Here is a 19850-nt window from a genome sequence, read left to right as displayed (position 1 = left end):
AGTAATAACATTTGGCTTTGGTTGCCGGTTATAATTGTGAAATGGTAGCTACATAAGACTGTATCCTAGTTTGCAATGGGTAAAATGAAAGTTTTGAATTTTCCGAAAAATGAAAGCTTATGTTCTCTTTAGTCTGTTCTCCTGCAAAACAGATACCAATTTCTGAGGTGTGATTTTATGCTTTTATGTTAGTGTTTAAGAAATACTGTATAATTTCCTAACACTTACCTATCTTGAGTTCAGTGTACTTCTCAGGTATGTTAATGGTACTTAATGTGAAATGAGTAGTAAGTACTTAGTTTTGATTAAAAGAGTCTGATAGTTTATATATTGTTAAGACCAATTATTTGGGCTATTCATTTTCAAGGGTGGTAAACCTGGCGTGTCTGTCACTAGAATCATATCTGCCACTGAAGGAAGATATTACTAATCAGGTGTAGCACTCACTCATGCTGAGTATCCATTTGTCAAAACATTCTGCCTACGTGGTACTCCAGACAGCTACAATTACATGGTATCTCAGCAGCATTTCACGTGGTTTGCCATCTGTTCCTTCTTGAGACTATATCTTTTCTTTGCTTTCATGTCACTGCTCTCCTGATTTTTCTCTTTTTTCCACATTTTAGTTACATTTATACTCCTTCACCCCTCTTCTGCTTAACTTTTAGGTTTTCAATCCTAGGCACTCTTCCTGCTCACCCATTCCTGTGGCTTTAAGTACCATCCAAATGCTAATGGGTTCCAAATTTATAGCTTTAGTCTAGACTTCCCTTCTGAGCTCCAGGTTACTCTGACCAGCTTCCTAGTTGAAACTACCGCTTGAGTTACTCACAACCCTTCTAAACTTAAATGTCCAAAATGGAAGTCTTATTCTTGCCTCCATATCCTGTCTGCCTTTTAGTCTTTTCTCCATTCCAGTAAATGCAAATGTTTCAAATCCCAAGTCCTTCTAGAGGCTTACAAAGTCCCTTGTGGCTTGGCTTTGTTTACCTCTCTAGCTGTCATTCCATGCAGTGTCAAGGAAAACCAGAACTAGACAGTAGTTAAAGTGGTAAAAACATATTTTATTCAGGAACTATTGCAATAGGAGAAAGGAGACCTCAATATAGAACTGGACTCAATTCCAAATACAGCAAGAACAAGTGAGGATTTATAGCCAAGGGGCAGGTTGGGAATCAGTGGATAGAAAATAAAGGGAAATGTCAAGGGAAAGGGGAAATTCTGGTTAAACAGACTTCAGTAGGATTCTTTGTGAAGACAGGCCAGGAAGATCAGATACCAAGGGTGGGGTTATGAGGAGTTTGATCAGATATCCAGGGTGGGGGAGTTCTGGATAAACCCATTTGACAGTATTCTTGCTAAAACTGCAATGCAGAGATGGACACACTTGGAAGCCCAGAGATCAAGGCCTAATTGGGAAAAGGATTCAGAGGAGCCTGACTAAAATTTGGTCAAGGATAGAGTCTTTGTCAACAATCACAATACTCTAGCTACGCTGGTTTTTATTCCTTAAAGTTTCATTTTCCTCCTCCCTATGGGACTGTCTTATACACTTTTTTCCCCCCTGCTCAAAATGATTCCTCTTACTCTCTTGGCTAAATTTTATTCGTATTTCACTTAACATCACTTAATGTCACTTCCTCAGAGATGCCTTCCTGACCACCTAATCTAAAGCCCCCTGATAATTCCCTATTATTTTAAGTAGTACCTGGTTTTCCTTCCTAGATTGACCATGTTTTAAAATAGTAATTTGGTTGTGTTTACTTACTCAGTGCCTCTTTCTCCCAAATGAACTGTAAGTCCAGTGAGGACAGGGACCATATCTGTATTTATCATAATTAGATACTTAGTGGTTAGCATACCTGGCTCAAAGCAGGTGCTCAATCAGTGAATCAGTTTTAATGCAAAAGGAAACGCATTTGCCCTCTTGGTGGCTGTGGTGCCCATGCTACTACAGCTCTTTGAGGATTGCATGGATTCCTAAATGCCATGAAGCTCTGCCTTATTATTTGAGGTTGTTGTTTACAATAAGTAGGATTTTAATGAGCAAATATGTTTTGGTATAGATTTCTCTTTCAGGCCAATATTTCTTTTTTTTTTTTTTTGGTTGAATCTAATTGAGTGAGGGTAATTATAGAACATGTATTCAGCAAATCAATTTTTCTTTTAATTTGTTAGAAGTTCTTTGTCAGTTTTCTTTTTTCTGCAATTAAATCCAAATTTCCCAAAAGGCATTTTTGTTTAGAATTGAGTTCTTTTCTTTGTATGGATCCTTGGTATAGATTATACAAATCACAATATTTGACTGAGATAATTGCTATTTAACTGCCTCTACTTTCTTGCCATTGTTATGTTTTATTCATTTAAATATTCATGGTGTCAGTGACTTTGTATCTCCTAGACTCCCATATTTGACAGAACTTTCTTCTAGAATTGGGGGCTCTTATAGTAGGAATTACATGGAAATGGCTACCTACTTTGGTATATTTAGAGCTTTCGCTAGGACCTGTATAGGAATTGTTGAATCATATGATTAGCCCTTGACTAACCACACCCTTTTATGAAACAAATTAGGAGATCAAAGTATTTGTTTTCTAAGACAAATTGCCTAATTTCTTTAACTGAGAAGAAACACAAAATTTTCTCAAAATTCTTCCCCATGTGTTTTTTTCTCACTTTGAAAAGAAACTTTGGAAAAATATTTTTGTGTGTTTGAATTTTCTCCTTACAAAGTACACTTTAAAATTTGAACACATGTGGCCAGAGACATAATTTGAGGAAGGAATTACATAAATATAATTTTTAAGAAGTTAGAGACTAAAACTAACCTTGAAAGAAGCAATTTCTTGTAATTTGGGACTGTAAAGTGTCTCCAAAGACATTTCAAAAAATTACTGGTGCCTCCATTAATGCCTTTTGGAGATACTAATTCATCATGGGGTACCATTAAATAGTTGTCAGAGATGTGTACAGCTGATAAAAGTAGAATTATATAAAATATTTTTCTAAAGGAAAATAAAGACCACCTTCTGTGAACTTATGCCAGAAAATGGCCCAGATAAATTAGAGATCTGGGAAGGAGGAATAAATAAATTGGTCATCTTTTGCTTAGAAGAGTGAAATATCCTATTAACCTGATTGTTATTTAGCCTCTCCAGTATTCTTAAGAAATGAGGTTTTATAAATTTGGATATTACAGGCATTTAGGAATGAAGGATAATACCAGGTGAAAACTTTGTATTTATAGAATCAGTACTAAATTAATTCTTAGTTTCTTTCTTTCCATTCACTTATCAAATACCTGCCATGTTTAAAACAATGACTTTGAGAAGATAGAGTGAGGTAAATATTTTTGAAGATAGGTAAACCAATAAATCAGGTGACTAATCCCACTTACGTACAGGTGGTTCTTAGGTAGTTGTGGGCTATTAGACAAATATATGACATATATAATTTATATAGAAAATATCAAGTGATAAATGCTGTAAATACAGACCACAAATGTATTTTAAGCATGGAAGTGAAAAAGTGTTCACCCTGGAATGATCAGGGTTTATTTAGTAGGATAATTGATTCTGCAGTCAGTTTTTAAAGGAAGGGCAGAATTTTAATAGATAGGAGCAAAATAACTGCAAAGAATGGGAAAGTGTAGAGAATGGTGAGTAGATTTATTGACATTATTAATTTTTAATATTTTTATGAGGAAAATATTCAAACAGAAGAGCATAGAGAATAATACAATAGATGTTTATATACCAACACCCCATATTTAACCAATGTTAATATTTTACTGTAGTTGCTATTTCCACCTTTGAAGTAACCACAGTTCTAAAATTGATGTGTATCCTTTCATTTCCTTTTCTGTTTCTATACTTTTAATATAGATGTAAGAATCCATAAACACCTCTAGTCTGTTTTGCCTTTTTAAAATGGATATTAATACTAAAGTACTTAGAGATATCCTTTTGTTTTTTGAGACAGGGTCTTGCTCTGTTGCCTGGGCTGAAGTTCAGTACTGTCATCATAGCTCACTGTAACCTCAAACTCCTGTACTGAAGTGATCCTCTTGCCTCAGCCTCTCCTAAGTAGCAGGAACTACAAGCATACAACAACACACCCAGCTGTTTTTCTATTTTTGTAGTGACAAGGGTCTCACTATGTTGCCCAGGCTTAGCTCACCTTTTTATATTAATAATATTGTGTTGGTTATTAAGTTTTACTTTCACATGTATCATAGTTCTCTTTAGTATTTGGCATTGTGTTAGGACATTTACATTATGCTATTGATTTGAGAAGGTTATTACATTAAACTTTTTTTAAAATTTTTTTTTTAGGAGATCCTTGCACGAGGAGTTCTTCTTCCATTAATAAATCAACTCAGTGATCCTGATTATATTAATCAATATGTCATATGGATGGTAAATACCTTTAAAATTACAACTCTGTTTTTGAACCAGTTTTTTAAATGTAAAAATCCAGTTTAGAGATAAGGGAAATTAAGTAGTAATTTATTAAAGAAATTAAGTAAAAATGTTTCTAAAGTAATTCCTATATTTCTAGTATTTCTGTTTGCTTCTATGTTGAACGTGCTAGCCAAATTCTCTGAAAATTTTGTTATCTTCCATATAATTATGGTGCTACTAAATTTATTTAAAAACAGAATATTTTACTGCCTGTGTATATTGATGAGCATTTTTAACAGCTGTTATTTGATTTAAAATAAAACTTGGCATCTAAACTACTTAAATAGCATATACTTCACATTTCATACTATATAATGGTGGAAAATCTGGAGTATAGAACACTGGAATGAGAATCAGAAGATTTGTGTTCTAGGTCTCTTTCTATAAGTTGCTTAGTATGTCTCTAGCAGTTGATTCATAGTTTTCTCCTCTGTCAGACATATCAAAGAGGTAGTGATTACTTACTAATTTTACTAGTTCTAATTTTTTCCTTATTATTATATATATGCTTTTCCTTAATAAACTTGTGGTCAAGGAAGAGTTGTAAGTGAGCTACCAGCTGGGAATACTTTGGTATATACTTCGAGATCTTTGATTCATTTTCTTGAATAGGGAATTTCTTCTCCACATTGTCTTCTGTTAACTCAATCTAGTTTTCTTGAGAAAGAATTGCTTGATCTTTGATTTGTCTCAGGCATTATCAAACTTGCCATTGTTTTATTGTTATTGTTATAACAATTGTCTGTGGTACTTGCAAGCAAAAACTGTGTTACTGATTTTGTACTTCTGGAGGCTTTCCTGGAGACATTCTTCTCCATTGTCAACTTTTTTAGAGTCCTACTAGGCTCTACCAAAAGCTTAAAAAAATATATATCTACACAATTAAACATTTAAAAAATGCATATCCTTTGGTTAGGAAATCTACTCAGAATTTATTTTGAAGTGATAATAAGTAAGTTTGCAACAATCTATATTTAAGGCCAATTCATAGTAACAATGTTTCTAGTAGAAAAAATTTGAAAGCAACTTAAGTGTCCCAAATAGGGGATTAGTTTAATATATTAGAGCATATTGATATAATTGAATACCATGCAGCCATTAAGAATGATGGTAATGTATCTTTTGGAACATGAAAAGATGTCCATATCTTTTGTGTGAAAAAGATAACTAAAAATATGTATGTGTAGATATACAATTCCATTCTTTCTACAAAAGTATAAGTAATTATTATTTATGAATGACTATATAATTCTGATAGGATATACATGAAATTTTTAATAGGTAGTAATTTTTATTTCATTTAACATGCAATGGTTATGGGTTATATAATAAAAACTTTTTTTTAAAGTAGGAACATACAGGTAACATTTAAAAACATTTAAATAATGAAGTACGAGTAAATGGTATTCAAATTTTTTAGTAACACAGAAAATGAATATTGTATACTAACCTTAATCAGGATATAATAATGCACATTCCTACCTGTGGTGCAAAAAAGGAAGGATATTCACCAGAATGTTATGATTATCTCTCAAAGGATTAGAAGTTATTTTTATTCGTATTTATATTTTTCGATAGTATTTAGTTTTCTTTTGCTGAGCATGTATTAACTGTGTAATTAGTTACATGATAAAAACATTTTGGGGAGGACTTAACTCATATTCTAAAAATATTTTGAATGACCCAAGTTTTACTTGTTCTTCCCACGTTGTTTTTCCTACTATACTCTCACAACATAGAATGTTTCTGTGACCCTAGATATGTTGGGGGTATTTCCCTACACACCAAGCAATCAGTTCTGCAGCAGATACCAGCTGGGTATCCTCCAATTCAATTCAATTCTGACACTGTTGTTAACTTAATAAGTGACTGAAAAGGAGAGTCACACTCAGTTGAGGTTTATTAAGCCAGAGTCTGAGGATGTGCCTGGGAAAAGCACAGACCACAAAGCATCTGTGGACTGGGCTTTCCACAGGATTGGAGAATTCTCTATTTAAAGGAAAGGGTATGCAGAAAAATAAGGGGAGGGCTGGAGGAGGTGAGCAGTGAGCCAAATGATTGCATTCTTGTGAAGCTTTACTATTTAGTGCTCAGTAAATTTACATTTCACATAAGATAAGATGGACATTCAAGAAAAAGGGAGTAGAGGAAATAGTCAATTTTGTAGTCTTCTCAGAATGGGTAGAAGAGTGGTTGATCTTATCTATTGTGTCTATGGAGATAAGCTTATAATTGACATTCAAGAGTTTATTTAAGCTACAGTGTTAAGGTTATAATTGACATGTGCTTGTTTTATAGTGGGCTGTATATCTTGAAAGGTTTTAGGGCTAAAGGAAATGAGAAATATTTTACCACAAAATACATTTCTTTGACATATTTTGCCATGGCTGCTGGCAAACAGAAATAATGCTGCAAAGTTGTCTTTGTGGGGGATGGGGGGAAATTTGCATCTGTAGTGTATCTCCATTAAATGTAGCCAGGTCCTGCTTATTCAATCTAGGCAAAATTAACTGAGAGTCTGATACCTTTAAAGGTCTAAACAGAAACATTTACCATCTGTTCTCCCTGTGGACTGTTATCATGAGGCGTATCTGCATAACAAGACCACCTTTGGTATCCAGGCTTCCTTTCTCTCTCCCATAACCTGTCCACCAAAAACCTGCTTAGTCATTATCCAAGCCACTCCATTTCTTTAAAAAAAACCTGTTACTGAAAGTTCAGCACTTGTCCCTGAGGCTGCATCAGAAGAACAAGGACAAGTAGCTTGAGGAGAAAGAAAGAGAAATTTATTAATTTGCTGTCAAATGAGGAAGATGGCAGACTCTCCTCCATCCTCCTAACTATAAGCAGAAATACAGAGCTTTTATAGGTGGGTTTTTCAGCTTCAGGGTATTGCTGTTTAACTATAGTTGATGGTTCTGGTTGACCCATCTTCAGTAAAGACAATGTCATAACCTCTGCCTAGACAGTTCCCTTGAAGCATCTCCTGTGGTGTAAAACAACAAAGAATACTCCCCTACCCTTCTGACCACTGGCCTTGGGCAGGGATGCAGATTTTAATTCCCAGAAAGAGTGGGGTTGGTTTTAAAGAGACAGCTCCTAAAACATTTTACCCTTTTTCAGGCCATTCCTTCTGTTGCAAAACTTCTGTGTACCTTGTTGAGGAGTTGAGTTTGGGAGAGGACGGCAGTGCTTGCATGACTCAGTTCCCAAGCTCAGTTCTTCCTTTGCCATAATGAATTTTGGGGTGTGAACTAAAATAAAATCCTAAGCACACCTGCTGACTGAGTGGATTCCCTCTTGGTCAAGGGCACCCCAAAGAACCCTTAAAACTGAGTTCCCAACCAAGATGAAATGGGAGGTCAGACATGCCTCATTATTACTTCTCCATCTCCATCGCTCACAGCCATCAGACTTTCTTCCCTAAGGGCTAAACAGAAACCAGTCTCATGATCACTTCTCCCTTTTTGTGGTTTTGATATGACATGTGACCAGGCATTCCTTCCGGATAAGTGAACATCAACCACAGAGTGGTTCTGACCAGTCTACAGATGCTGTTCAGAGAGGGTTTTTATGTCCTCTGCTTCACCTTTTGACATCAGAGGGCCAAAAACTCCACCTTCAGATCGTGTTAAAGCTGATGTTTTCTGGACATGGATCCTATGAAGGGGCACGAGGCTCAATTGCATGTGCATATGTTTCTCCTTTCATAAATATTCATGATTCCTATAGCTTGTTAAATAGATATATTTGGCTACCCAGCTCAGCATAAATTCCTGTTTCCTATACTGTTACCTCAAAGTACCTGCTCTTGGCTTCTGCCCAAGGCAGTTGCTTCCCAGCCTGTTAGAATGGCCACCCTGCAGGCTACAACCCTTTATGAGAAATAAAGCTCTCCTTTCCAAATTTATGAACCTCATCATTCTTCAGTTGACGGGGGGTTCTGAGATTTTTCTTTCTCCAAACTATGAACCTAGAGCTGGCATCAAATCCCACAGGTTGAGGTCCAAGAAGGCTGCCCCCACTTCAGATGCCAGTCCCAAGTCTGGACTTCAGAACAGTTGACCAACTGGCTATAAATTGGGGTTCCCATGAACCTCTTTTTTGGTCCAATTAATTTGCTAGAGTGGCTCACAGAAGTCAGGGAAACAATTACATTTACTTATTTACCATAAAGGATACTACAAAGGGTACAGATGAACAGCCAGATGGAAGAGACACATAAGGTGAGATATGGAAGAAGCAGTATGTTGCTTCCATGCCCTCTCTGGGCACACCACTCTTCTGAACCTCCACATGTTCAGCTACCGCTAAGTCCCCAGAACACGGTCCTATTGGTTTTTTTATGGAATGTTAATTATTAATATGTAAGCATGATTGATTAAATCCCTGGCCATTGGTTTATTAACTCAACCTTCAGTCCGTCTTTCCTCCCCAGAGGTGGGAGGGAGGTGTGGGACTAAAAGTTCCAATTCTTTAGTCCCATGATTGGTTCCCTTCCCAACCAGCCACCATTATGAGGTAATTCTAGGGGTCCCCAGCCACCTGTCGTCTCATTAGTATGCAAAAGCCACTTTTATTACTCCTGAGAATCCAAGGATTTTAGGACCTATATGTCAGGAAATGGGGACAAAGACCAAATATATATTTTACAATATCATAACAACATACCCAAACTTATAGGATACAGCAAAAACAGTACTAAGAGGTAATTTTATAGCAGTAAATGCCTGTATTAAAAAACAGGAAAAATCTCAAATCAGTAACCTATCATTACGCTGCAAAGAACTAAAAAAAGAACAAACAACCAGTTGATGGAAGGAAGTAATGAAGATTAGTGCAGAAACAAATTAGAGAATAGGAACACAGTAGAAAAAAGTAAAAAATAAGTGTTGGCTCTTTGAAAAGACCAACAAACTCTTACCTAGAATAACTAAGAAAAAAGAGAACAGGCTAAAATAACAAAAATTAGAAATGAAAAAAGAGATATTACAGAGGTAAAAGATCAAAAGATCTATTATGAATTACCACAAACAATTATAGAAGAATCATAGAAGTGCTACTATGGACAATTATATGCCAATGAATTAGGTAACCTAAAAGAAGTGAGTAAATTTCTAGAAACATAAAATCTACTAAAACTGAATCATGAAGAAATTAAAAATCTGAACATAGTTAAGGTGATTGAATCAGTAATCAAAAATCTTCTAATAAAGAGAAACTCAAGACCAGATAGCTTCACTGGAGAATTCTACCAAGCATTTAAAGAAGAATGAATACCAATGCATCTTAAACTCTTCCAAAAAAGTGAAGAGGAGAGAATACTTCTAAACTCATCTCGGTACCACAGATAATGACACTATAAGAAAACTACAGGCCGGGCGCGGTGGCTCACGCCTGTACTCCTAGCACTCTGGGAGGCTGAGGCGGTTGGATTGCTCTAGATCAGAAGTTCGAGACCAGCCTGAGCAAGAGCGAGACCCTGTTTCTACTAAAAATAGAAAGAAATTATCTGGACAGCTAAAAATATATATAGAAAAAAATTAGCCAGGCATGGTGGCACATGCCTATAGTCCCAGCTACTCGGGAGGCTGAGGCAGAAGGATTGCTTGAACCCAGGAGTTTGAGTTTGCTGTGAGCTAGGCTGATGCCACGGCACTCTAGCCTGGGCAACAGAGCAAGACTCTGTCTCAAAAAAAAATTAAAAAAAAAATAAAACTAAAGAATAATGTCCCTGATAAATGTTGATTTAGAAATCTTCAACAAAATACAGGTTCTCTTTGACTTATGATGGGGTTATGTTCCGATAAACTCACGGTAAATAAAAAGTATCACAAGTTGAAAATGCATTTAATATTCCAATAAACTTATGAAGTCAAAAAATTGTAAGTCATACTATCATAAGTCCAGATGCTCCTTGACTTACAATGGGGTCCCATCCTGATGAACTCATTATAAAGTCAAAAACAGTAAGTTGAACTGGCATAAGCCAAACCATCGTAAGTAGGTGACCACATGTACTAGCAAACTGAATTCACAAGCATGTTAAAAGGCTTATATACTGTGACCAAGTGGGACTTAGTTCTGGGATATAAGGATGGTTAAACATATGAAAATCAATCATTGTGATAATATGCCACATTAACAGAATGAAAGACAGAAGCCACATGATTATCCTAATTGATGCAGAAAAAGCACTCAACAAACTAGGAATAGAAGGAAATTAGCACAGTAAAGGCCATATTTAAAAAGCCTGCAGACAACATCATACATAATGGTGAAAAACTCTAAGATCAGGAACAGGGCAAGGATGTCTACTCTTGCCACTTGTATTCAGCATAATACTGAAAGTCCTAGCCAGAACAATCAAGAAAAATAAAGAAATAAAAGGCATCCAAATAGGAAGAAAAAATTATCTCTGTAGATGACATGATCTTGATGTAGAAAATCCTAAAGATTTCACAAAAAAAACCTGTTAAACCTAATCAAATTCAATGAAGTTGCAGTGTAATATCAACACACAGAAATCAGTTACATTTCTGTATACTAACAATAAATATGAAAACATTAATTTTCTGAAAAGGAGATTAAGAAAACAATCTTGTGTACAGTAGCATCAAAAAGAATAAAATACTTGGGAATTAACCAATGAGATAAAAGACTTACATAATAAAAACTACAAAAACATTGCTGAAAGAAATTAATGATGGAAACACATCCCATGTTCATGGATTGGAAGACTTAATATTGTGAAGTTGTCTATACTACCCAAAATGATCTACAAGTTCCATTCCTATCCCAATGATTTTTTTGCAGAAATAGAAGAAAGCTATCCTAAAATGTATGTGGAAACTCAAAGGACCACCAAATGGCTAAAATAGTCTTAAGAAGAAGGACAAACCAGGACAAATCAGGATACCTCACTCTTCTAGATTTGAATAAAAGTTTGTGCTTTGTTCTGAAAATTAAAAATGGAATTTCCATTTGATCCAGCAATCCCATATCTAGGAATATATCCAAAAGAATTGAAAACAGGATTTAGAAGGGATATTTGCATACCCATGTTGTTTGTGGTATTCACAGAAGCCAAGAGGTGAAAGTAACTTAAGTATCTATTCCTATCAACAGATAAATGCATAAGAATATGTGGTATATACATACAATAGAATATTATTCAGTCTTAAAAAAGGACATACTGTATATGCTACAACATGATAAAGCCTGAGGATATTGTGCTGAGTGAAATAAGCCTGTCACAAAAAGACACATAATGCATGATTCCCCTTATTTGGGATATGTAAAGTGGTCTGACTCTTAGAACCAGAAAGTAGAATGCTGATTGCCAGGGCCTGGGAGGTGAGATTTGTTGTTCAGTGGACATAGAATTTCAGTTTTGCAAGATAAAAAAGTTACATATATTAAGCAACAATGGTTTTTTTTTTTTTTTTTTTTTTTTTTGAGACAGAGTCTCACTCTGTTGCCTGGGCTAGAGTGCTGTGGTGTCAGCCTAGCTCACAGCAACCTCAAACTCCTGGGCTTAAGCGATCCTCCTGCCTCAGCCTCCTGAGTAGCTGGGACTACAGGCATGTGCCACCATGCACAGCTAATTTTTTCTGTATATAATTTTAGTTGGCCAGATAATTTCTTTCTGTTTTTAGTAGAGACAGGGTCTTGCTCTTGCTCAGGCTGGTCTCGAACTCCTGACTGCGAGCGATCCACCTGCCTCAGCCTCCCAGAGTGCTAGGATTACAGGCGTGAGCCACCGGGCCTGGCCAACAATGTTTTAAAGTTACAATTTACATTACTGATATCTGAAAATATCTTCGTTTTATTGTAGAGTTTGAAGGATCTTTTCACTGGCTGTAGAATTCTGGGTTGGCAGTTTTTTCTTTTGGTACTTTTAAAAGTATTTCTTTGTTTTCCTGCCTTCATTGTTTCTAATGAGAAGTCAGCTTCCACTGTATCATTTTTCCCTTCCTTGCAATGTGTCTTTTGTCATAGTTCTGGACTTTTACAATCTTCACTTCTTTGACTTTTTGTTGATAATAGACAATATCTCATGTCTGCTACCTTTTCTCACAGCTTCTCACTTGCTGCTTTGCTTAGTTTAAATTTTGTCAGTTGTAGTTATTAGTTCCTCTACAATATCCTCTACTCCTTTATCTCTTTCATTTTGTGATTTGCTAGGTGATACCATAGCCCTGGTTAAATTCAACATACTGCTTACTCCATTCTTTTTCTTAAGGAGCTGAAAGTGGCTGTATAAAAAAAGTAAACCTACACTGATTATTTGAAATTCATGAGCACTAATCTCAAGTATGCCCTTACTCTTGCCATGCAAACTTTATATTTTTTCTGTTCTATTTTCTGCCCTGTTCTTCTGAACAGATCTTTTATACTTCCTCCACTTTCATCTAACACATTTTTTCACATCTTCACTTTTAGCTCATGACCTTACTTATTACCTTATTGGAAAAATCAAGGTAATAGAAAGAGAATTTTCACCATGTCCTATCATCTCATATATTCATTACTTGCATTTGTGCACATATATTCTGTATTATCTCCTGTTATTGTGGATGAAATATCCATGCATCTAAGGCAACTCCTTGTATACTACAACTCATCCTTTCTAGACACTTCCATTTTATTGCTGTGGCAGTTTTATACTTTCTCTTCTGCATCATCGAATTTTTGCTTTCTGTAAGATCATTCTTTTTAGCATACACCTGTGCTATTCTCTCTCATTTTAAAAACAAAACAAGGCTTTGATTCTGCTATTCCCTTTAGGCAGCATGCTATTTCAATACCCTCTTCTTTTTACAGCAAAACTTTGAGAGGGTTGCTTATATTGGCTGTCGACATTTTCTCTTCTCTCTTGTACCCCTTTGATAAAGTTTTCTAGGTCAAGGAGGATGGTCCCTGTTGTTAAATTTCATGGTCAGTTCTTAGATTCTCCATGTTTTTGGACCTACATGAAACGTTTGGCACAGCTTACCGTTTTCCTTGTTAAAGCACTTCTTTTACTGGCTGGTTAGGACACCACACTTTCTTGATTTTTCTCCCCCTTTTGGCCTTTCTTTTCTGCTAAGCATACTGGATATCTGTTCTTGGGTCTCTTCTCTTTTCAATCTATACTCATTCTCTGGATGATTCCCATCCACTTTCATGGTTTTAAATCTCATCTATATGTCAGTAGCTTTGAAATGCATATTTCTATCTATCCTTTCCACAATCTTATCGTTCGTATCTAAAAGCATATCTAATGTCTCCGTTTGGATTTTTAATGGGATATCACACTTAACATGGCTCATGAAACTCTCTGCGGAAACAAAAATAAAAAAACCCTTCTCTTCTTGATATATGTTCCATCTTGTTTAATGGACTTCATTGTTCCAGTTAGGAAGCCAACAATGTTGGTGTAGTTCTTACTTTTGTCTTTATTTTGCACCTGTATCAGGTGGCACTGTCATTACAGAATATTTCTTACCACAAAATACTTTTCAAAACACTTCTTGCCACACCTCCACTGCCATCATCCTGTTGCCAGGCACTCTGTCATATTTCACCTGTATTATTAACTGATCCTTCTTCTGTTTTTGACTCTGCCTTTATTCTGCTTTTATGTGGCAGCACAGTGATTCTGTTATATTTAGGTCAGAGAGTGTTACTCTTCTGTTTTAAACCTTCTAGTAACTTCTGATTTTCTTCAGAGTAAAAAGGCAAAACCCTTACTATACTACAGACTTTGCTCTCCCATTATTGCTGTCCTTATCCTTACTCCATGTTTGATTTAGTTTCAGCCATCATGGCTTCCTTAATTTCATCAGACATTCTGAGTAGGCTCATGTACTTTTAAGCATGCTGTATATCTTATTTTATTTTGTTTACAGTCTATGACCCATTAGAATATAAGTGCCATGAGTCTAGAACTCTCATTTTTCTTTTTGTTATAAGCACTGGGTGTATAGCAAATGGTGCCTGGCACATAGTAGGCACTCAAGATTCATTTTTCCTTTTAATAAATGATTTCCCATCCTCCTGTTTTTTTTTTTAAACTTTCTTTTCAGATCCGTGATTCTAATTGCAACTATGAGGCCTTTATGAACATTATTAAATTGAGTGATAATATTGGAGAGCTAGAAGCAGTCAGAGATAAGGCAGCAGAAGAATTACAGTATCTCAGATCTCTAGATACAGCTGGTGATGGTAAGCAATTTATTTAAGTAAAATGTGTGTTCTTTAAGGGATAATTATATCATCAAAATTTTGATTAATTTACCTTAATGTCATCTTCTGCTGTTAGTTGTTTTCACCCTAACTAAATTTTCCTTATTATGTTAACTTGTCCATAGAGTAAAAGCATTATTTTCTGAATGTAAGACTGTGATTATTGCAATTATCCGTAAAGAAAATTGGCATGGTTTAATTTTAAATAATTTCACTACATAATTTCAGATTGTTTCTTTTATTGAATAAAATAATTTTGCTATTAATTGGTTATTTTGTTAAATTACAGTAAGTGCATATTTAAAAGATTTCACAAATTACCACCTTTTAAAGCTCATAATTTATTTGTTTTTAGATATCAACACTATCAAAAATCAAATAAATAGCTTACTATTTGTAAAGAAAGTATGTGACTCAAGAATACAGCGGTTGCAGTCAGGCAAAGTAAGTAAAGTACTTTTCAATTAACGTTTAGTTATAAATACTGTATAGTAATTAAAATACCTAGTAAATGACAAAAAGTAGGATATGTACCAGTGCGGCACTTTACAACAGGACTTTCAGAAAAGTTTTTTGTTATACAATGTAGATATGTATTTGTTAAAACAAGTTAAGGAGATTAATTAAAACACTGCCTGAAAAATGCTCAAGTACTTACAGATTTTATTTTATTCCTTGATTTATTCGTTTTCTCATGTATTATTTATTCAAAATTTAACATTTCTTGAATTTTGTGAATTGGGCACCATTTTAGATGGGCCAGATAGACAAACTCTTTTCATGGAGCTTACATTTTACTTCTTAAGTCAGAAAGTAAATCAGTGAGCAAATTGATATATAGTATCAGGTAGTGATATCTACTATTTAAAAAAATGAGCAGAGTTGGATATAGAGAATGTCTTGGACTATTTAAGAGATATTAAATGAGATGAGGTCTTGATATGTTGCCCAGCGTCGTCTTGAATTCTTGAGCTCAAGTGATCCTCCCCCCTCAGCCTTCTGAGTATCTGGGACTACAAGTGCATCACTCACTGCATCTGCCTTTTTTGGAGGGATGTTTTAAATAGATCCCAAGAGGTTTGGTGACTTTTGAGCATGGAGAGTATCTGAATAACATGAAGGGGTTAGTCTCGTGATTTGTTTTTATTTATCTTTCAAGAATCTTTCAGGCAGGAATGAAAGCAAATGCAAGGACCCTGAGATAGGAACATCTTGGTGAGTTAGAGGAGGTCATTGTGGTATGGGATGAATGAGGGATTGTGCTAGGAATGACGTTATAGAAGAACCTGGAGGTTAGATCATATATGATCTAGATCATTACTAGCCATAGTAAGATTTTTATTTTATTCTAATTGTGATGGAAATCAATTGGAGATTTCCCATGGCAAGTAATGTGACCTGACTTTTGAGTTAAAATGATTACTTTGCCCCTTTGTGAAGAATAGACTGTGGTATGATGGTGGGGGTGAGAATGGAAACTGACAGATCATTTATAAGACTACTCCTTTAAACGAGGTAAGAGATGTCTGTGGAGGCTGTGAGAAGTGATTAGAGATTGGATATAGTGTTAACAAGATTTTCTTAATGAACTAAATACTGGGTGAGAAAAAAAAAAACAAAACTCAAGGATGATTCCAAGGTTTTTTAGCCTGAGCAACTGTATGAAGAGTGATATTATTTACTAAAATGTGTAAAACCGAAGGAGGAGAAAGTTTGGAAGAGAGAATCAAGTTCTGAATATCTTAATTTAAGATACATGTTTGACATTCAAGTAAATAGACTAACCTGGTAATCTTGAGTTCAAGGGAAAGTTTAATGATGGAGATAAATTTCATGACTCTCTAGAATTATTATATGTTTATTTAATGTTGAGAGACTGGATCAGCTTATCTAAAAGAGTTAGTGTAATTAAAAGGATATCAGTGACTTAGTTCTAAGACACTTCAGTGAATAAAGTTTAAGATAAAGTGAGGATCCAGCCAAAAAAACAAAGACTAAGCAGCTGGTGAGTTTGAAGGAAAATCTGGGCATGTGATATCCTAGAAGCCAAGTGTTAAAAGGGTTTAAAGAAGGGAAAGGTCAGACGTGTCAAAGTATAAGAATTAAGTGAGAGAAAGACTGAGAATTGACCACTGGGTTTACTACCATGGAGATTATTGGTGATCTCATGGGAGCAGTTTTGGTGGAATAGTGTAGGAAAACCCTGATTGGAGTCTGTCCAGGAGAGAATGGGAAGAGATGAATTAGAAACAGTAATGATAGTTGCTCCTTAAAAGAGTTTTACTGTAAAGGAGAGCAGAGCATTTAGGGCTTCAAAGCAGAAGAAAAAAACATTTTTTTTGTACCTTTAGTTTTTAATGTAGTCACCTTTTTTGCTCTGGTTTTCTGTTTTGAAAATCTATGACTCCCTGGTCTTGTAATGTTGCAATGTATTTAAATTAAGGAATAGAAAAATTATTTTTTTAAAAAACTTTTTAGTTTGCTAGATGAATTATAATTTACCAAAACATTATTTGAAGCCTGCATTTGTCGTGTGTCGTGTGCATGTATGCCTATGTTTCAGTTAACTGTATATTGAAACTAGTTTATATATAGTTATATACCCATGCATATTAAAAAAGAATGATATGGTTGTATTTGTGCTTTTATTTATTAATAGTTACCTTACCTATATCTTAAAGTTAGTCCTCCTTCAGCATCATTATTTAAAGTCTGTTTGCCTAAATATTTTTTGATATTCAATCCTTTTAAAATTTAGGTATTTTGTTTGGAAGCCTTTCGATTCCATTTTGAATATCGAACTTGATTTTTTTTTATTAGCTCAGTATTTTCCTCTTGAAAGTAACTTCAGCATTCCCACAGATTTGCGGTTTTATAACCATGTTACTGATCTTGAAATCTTAGAAGACCCTTCATCCTTTCATATTACAAATAAAGGTATGGTGCATACTCTTCTGCATACCACATATGTGGAGCTGCTGCTGGGCAGGAGAAAGAGGTGCTACAATTTGAAGAAGGGAGACTTAAATCATGTGCTGGCGCCAGGTTGTTCTGTGCCACATATTTAAAGTCAGTTATCTGTTATTATCTAGTTCTTATATGAAGAGAAATACTAATTACAAAGAGATTTTTTTTCCTTTTTTTAAATTCTCTTCCTTTTCCTTTATGTGACACCTATGCCTAATTTAGTATCTGCCCCTGAATATGGCAGCCTGTTTAATTTACAGTAAACCTACCTAATTTTCTTTTTTAAATAGAGTTGTCAAATATGGATTTGGGAATATAGAGAAGCTAGTAAAAATAAATAGTTCACAGAAACATCATAGGTTTTATTGGAAAGGGCAACAGAATTTGAAAACACAGACTCATACTTACCAGCTTTGTGACTATAGGCAACCTTTCTGATCTTCATTTTCTTTAATGGTTGAGTAGGATTGGTTGATACATACCCAGTAAGGTTGCTGTACAGATTAAATGAAGTAATATGTGTAATGTAACTAGCACAATGCCTAATACAGAGATGCTCTTTAAATTTTGGGTCCAGTTTTTTCTTTTTTTTCATATGTAGGTTGTTACCTTGTTCTATGACTTTGAAAAGTATATGTAATTCACTGTTGGGATAGTCTAAAAACAAATACATTTTCTAGCAATTATGGAGTTTTTACTGTGTTAGGAGCAAAATGGCTCTTTGGGAATATTTTCTGGTTTTTCAGTAAACAGACGTTAATATACACTTGAAAATGTTGGGGTTTGTTTATTCTTGGGCATACAAAACATTTTAAAAATCCCCTTCTCTCTTTGGCCCCTGAAATGTTCATTATCATTTGGAATACATAGAGATAATTCTTGAGATTCAGTGATTTGGATTTATTTTATATTGAAAGAAACATGTTTATTGTTGTATTTGTAATATATATTTGCTAAGCAACTCTTAAAATAACTAAACGTTTAAATTCACTGACCAAGAGTATTTTATTGGGAAGCAACGTAGATGACAGGGAAAAACTTTATTTATTTTCCATTTTAAATAATTTAATGTTGGGTTTTATGTCTTATATTTATATAAAGATCTTTTACCTAATGAATGATTTGATAAAATATTAACGTTTATTCACTTTTGTCTGTAGGAAATAAATACTGTGAAACTGGCAGCAAACTTTGGGAAACTTTGCACAGTCCCCCTGGACAGCATTCTTGTAGACAATGTTGCACTACAATTTTTTATGGGTAGGTAAATCCATTTTATTTAAATGATATAGCCATTGAAATTCTTTTCCCAATTTTCTTATTGTAGTAAAATACACCTAGCATAAAATTTAGCATCTCAACCATTTTTAAGTGTACAGTTCAATGATATTACATACATTGATAATGTTAAGCAGCCATCACCACCAGTCTCCAGAATTCTTTTTGTCTTGCAAAACTGAAACTCTGTACCATTAAACACTAACTCCCTATTTACCCTAGCCCAACTCCTTACGATCACTCTTCTACTTTCTGATTTTGACTATACTTGAGTACCTCATATAAGTGGACTTGTACGGTATTTGTCTTTTTGTAACTAACTGACTTAGCATAATATCCTCAAGGTTCATCCATGTTGTAGCATATGTCAGAATTGTCTTCTTTTTTTAAGGCTGAATAATATTGTTTATATGTGTGTATACATTTGCTTATCTATTCATCCATCAATGGGTGTGGTTACTTGTACTTTTTAGCTATTATACATAATTGTGCTATGAACATGGGTGTCCAGATATCTCTTTGAGACCCTGTTTCTCTCAGTTCTTTTGGGTATAGACCCAGAGATGTAATTGCTAGATAATATGATAGTTCTATTACTAATTTTTTGAGGAGCCAACATACTGTTTTCCACAGCGACTGTCCCATTTTATATTTCCACCAACAGTGCACAAGGGTTCCAATTTCTCCACATCCTCCCAATACTTGTTGTTTCCTGTTTTTTTGTTTGTTTGTTTGTTTGTTTTAACTTTTTTGGATTGGGGAGTAGTTAGTATTCTAATGAAAGTGAGATGGTATCTCATTGTGGTTGTGATTTGCATTGCCCTGACAAGTGATGTTGAGCACCATTGCTTATGGCCATTTGTATATCCTCTTTGGGGGTATGTTTATTCAAATCCTTTGCCTGTTTTTGAA

General features: G+C 34.8%; 1 protein-coding gene across 2 annotated transcripts in view; it reads left to right on the top strand.

Moving 5' to 3' along the window:
• The window catches only part of SNX13 (sorting nexin 13), a 138476-nt gene that overhangs the window by 64011 nt on the left and 54615 nt on the right, over window positions 1–19850 (top strand). For both annotated transcript variants that reach the window (XM_045565359.1, XM_045565360.1), the window contains 4 exons: window positions 4335–4418; window positions 14534–14672; window positions 15049–15137; window positions 18821–18920. In XM_045565359.1, coding sequence (XP_045421315.1) covers window positions 4335–4418; window positions 14534–14672; window positions 15049–15137; window positions 18821–18920 — 412 coding nt within the window. The remainder of the gene's footprint in view (window positions 1–4334; window positions 4419–14533; window positions 14673–15048; window positions 15138–18820; window positions 18921–19850) is intronic.

Source organism: Lemur catta, chromosome 11 (genome assembly GCF_020740605.2).
Source record: "Lemur catta isolate mLemCat1 chromosome 11, mLemCat1.pri, whole genome shotgun sequence".
NCBI lineage: Eukaryota > Metazoa > Chordata > Mammalia > Primates > Lemuridae > Lemur > Lemur catta.
This window is presented reverse-complemented; position numbering and strand designations above follow the sequence as displayed.